We start from the raw sequence: 2174 nt of genomic DNA on the forward strand, positions 1-2174 counted from the left end.
ATCACCGTGGGACTCTCAGATTGTCACCCTGAATCCATCAAGAACCCCAGAAGAGCAAAAGTCCTTTTGAAGGGAGAACCCTATTGGGTGTATTCCTGACACCAGCTTTGGAAGAGGCGTCCAGCCTTCTGGCCCTGTCCTGAGGAGCCCCTTTGGTTACGATGGTGCTTGCATGGAGACCAGCTCTGACAGAGTGGTTCACATGGCCTGCTCCTGCCCTCAGCCACAGGGATGCCACCGTAGAGATAACAGGACTGCAACAAGTTGCACGAGACCTTAGGGGCAGCACAAATAAAAGGGCACAGGAGAACAGTGTGGAATTGAGGAGAGACAAGCACTGAAAAAGCCATGTCCTGCTGCTGTCCTTGGCCACGGCTCCAGGAAAGCAGCAGCCCCAACATGCAGGCAGCAGTGGGATAGTGTCCACCAGGGCTGCTCCTCCGTGAGGAAGCTGGGCATTTACACCCTGAACCCCTCCTGCAGGCTGGGGCTGTTCCCCCAGCTCCAGAGGAGATGTGAAGAGATGGGAGCTGAGACAAATAATTTTCTACTGGTTTCTTTATTGAGTTTATCTAAATGGGGAGCCCGGATCCATATGTACATGAGGACTTTGGGTCAAGAAAAGGCAGGTAGGAGGCCAAGAATAATATTATCACAGGCATAAACAAAAAAATCAACCCCCCAAATATCCCACAAAGGAAAAATAAAGACACATACAAAGAAAAGTTAGTCCAGACTATTCCTGTGATACTGTGGGAGCCCGAGTGGGACAATGGGCACCTTCTTAATATGAAGTAGCTTGTAATCGAATAGTTTCCACACTGCATCCTTCATTTCCTTGTTCCTCATGCTGTAGATGAGGGGGTTCACAGCTGGAGGCACCACCGAGTACAGAACTGCCACCACAAAGTCCAGGGATGGGGAGGAGATGGAGGGGGGCTTCAGGTAGTCAAACATGCCAGTGCTGACAAACAGGGAGACCACGGCCAGGTGAGGGATGCACGTGGAAAAGGCTTTGTGGCGTCCCTGCTTGGAGGGGATCCTCAGCACAGCCCTGAAGATCTGCACATAGGACAGCACAATGAAAACAAAACACCCAAAAGCTAACAAAGAACTTAAAATAAGAAGCCCAACTTCCCTGAGGTAGGAGTGTGAGCAGGAGAGCTTGAGGATCTGCGGAGGTTCACAGAAGAACTGGTCCACAGCATTGCCTTGGCAGAGGGGGAGTGAAAATGTATTAGCAGTGTGCAGGAGAGCATTGAGAAATGCACTGCCCCAGGCAGCTGCTGCCATGTGGACACAAGCTCTGCTGCCCAGGAGGGTCCCGTAGTGCAGGGGTTTGCAGATGGCAGCAAAACGGTCATAGGCCATGACAGTGAGAAGGGCACACTCTGCTCCAAGGAAGAAGAAAAGCAGAAAGACTTGGGCAGCACATCCTGTGTAGGAGATGGCCCTGGTGTCCCAGAGGGAATTGGCCATGGTTTTGGGGACAGTGGTGGAGATGCAGCCCATGTCAAGGAGGGAGAGGTTGAGGAGGAAGAAGTACATGGGGGTGTGGAGGCGGTGGTTGCAGGCTACAGTGGTGATGATGAGGCCGTTGCCCAGGAGGGCAGCCAGGTAGATGGCCAGGAAGAGCCAGAAGTGCAAGAGCTGCAGCTCCCGTGTGTCCGCGAATGCCAGGAGGAGAAACTGAGTGGCAGAGCTGCTGTTAGACATTTGCTGTTTCTTGACATGGGGGCACTACTCAAAAAATGAAAGGACAGGTTAAAATCAAGACAGACTCCTCTGAGCAAAACCACTCCATTTTTCATCGCAATACCCTCCAAGTGAAGTGCATTTCCTTTCTCTGGTCTGCGCTGGCTGAGTGTGGTGTACCGAGCAGGACCTCTGCTCATGTGCTGCTGAGGAGTCAGCTTTGCTCTGCTGCAGTGGCTACATGGGAGCTAGTTTGTGACAGCTCCATTGCTCTCAACGGATGTCAGATGTAATCCACCTTTAATGGAAAAGTTCAATATCTGCACTCATGACTCCGAAGAGTGTGGGCTGCAGAAAAGAGGCTTAGCAAGTCTTTACAATAATTTTGTTTGTGGTTTTTATTTTCCACCATCACAACCGGCGGGTATCCTATTTAGGGATAGAAATCCTCATTTTTATGACTGAAAATGTAAGAGTCT

General features: G+C 50.9%; 1 protein-coding gene across 1 annotated transcript; it reads right to left on the bottom strand.

Moving 5' to 3' along the window:
- Positions 1-726: 726 nt before the first annotated feature.
- On the bottom strand, positions 727-1716 carry LOC309604114 (olfactory receptor 14A16-like; the record flags this gene model as incomplete). Its single annotated transcript, XM_082339025.1, has 1 exon — positions 727-1716. One exon carries the CDS (start codon positions 1714-1716, stop codon positions 727-729), a length of 990 nt encoding a protein of 329 aa, XP_082195151.1.
- Between the last annotated feature and the right edge of the window lie 458 nt (positions 1717-2174).

This window comes from Platalea leucorodia (genome assembly GCF_965183815.1).
Source record: "Platalea leucorodia genome assembly, contig: HAP1_HAP1_SCAFFOLD_360, whole genome shotgun sequence".
NCBI lineage: Eukaryota > Metazoa > Chordata > Aves > Pelecaniformes > Threskiornithidae > Platalea > Platalea leucorodia.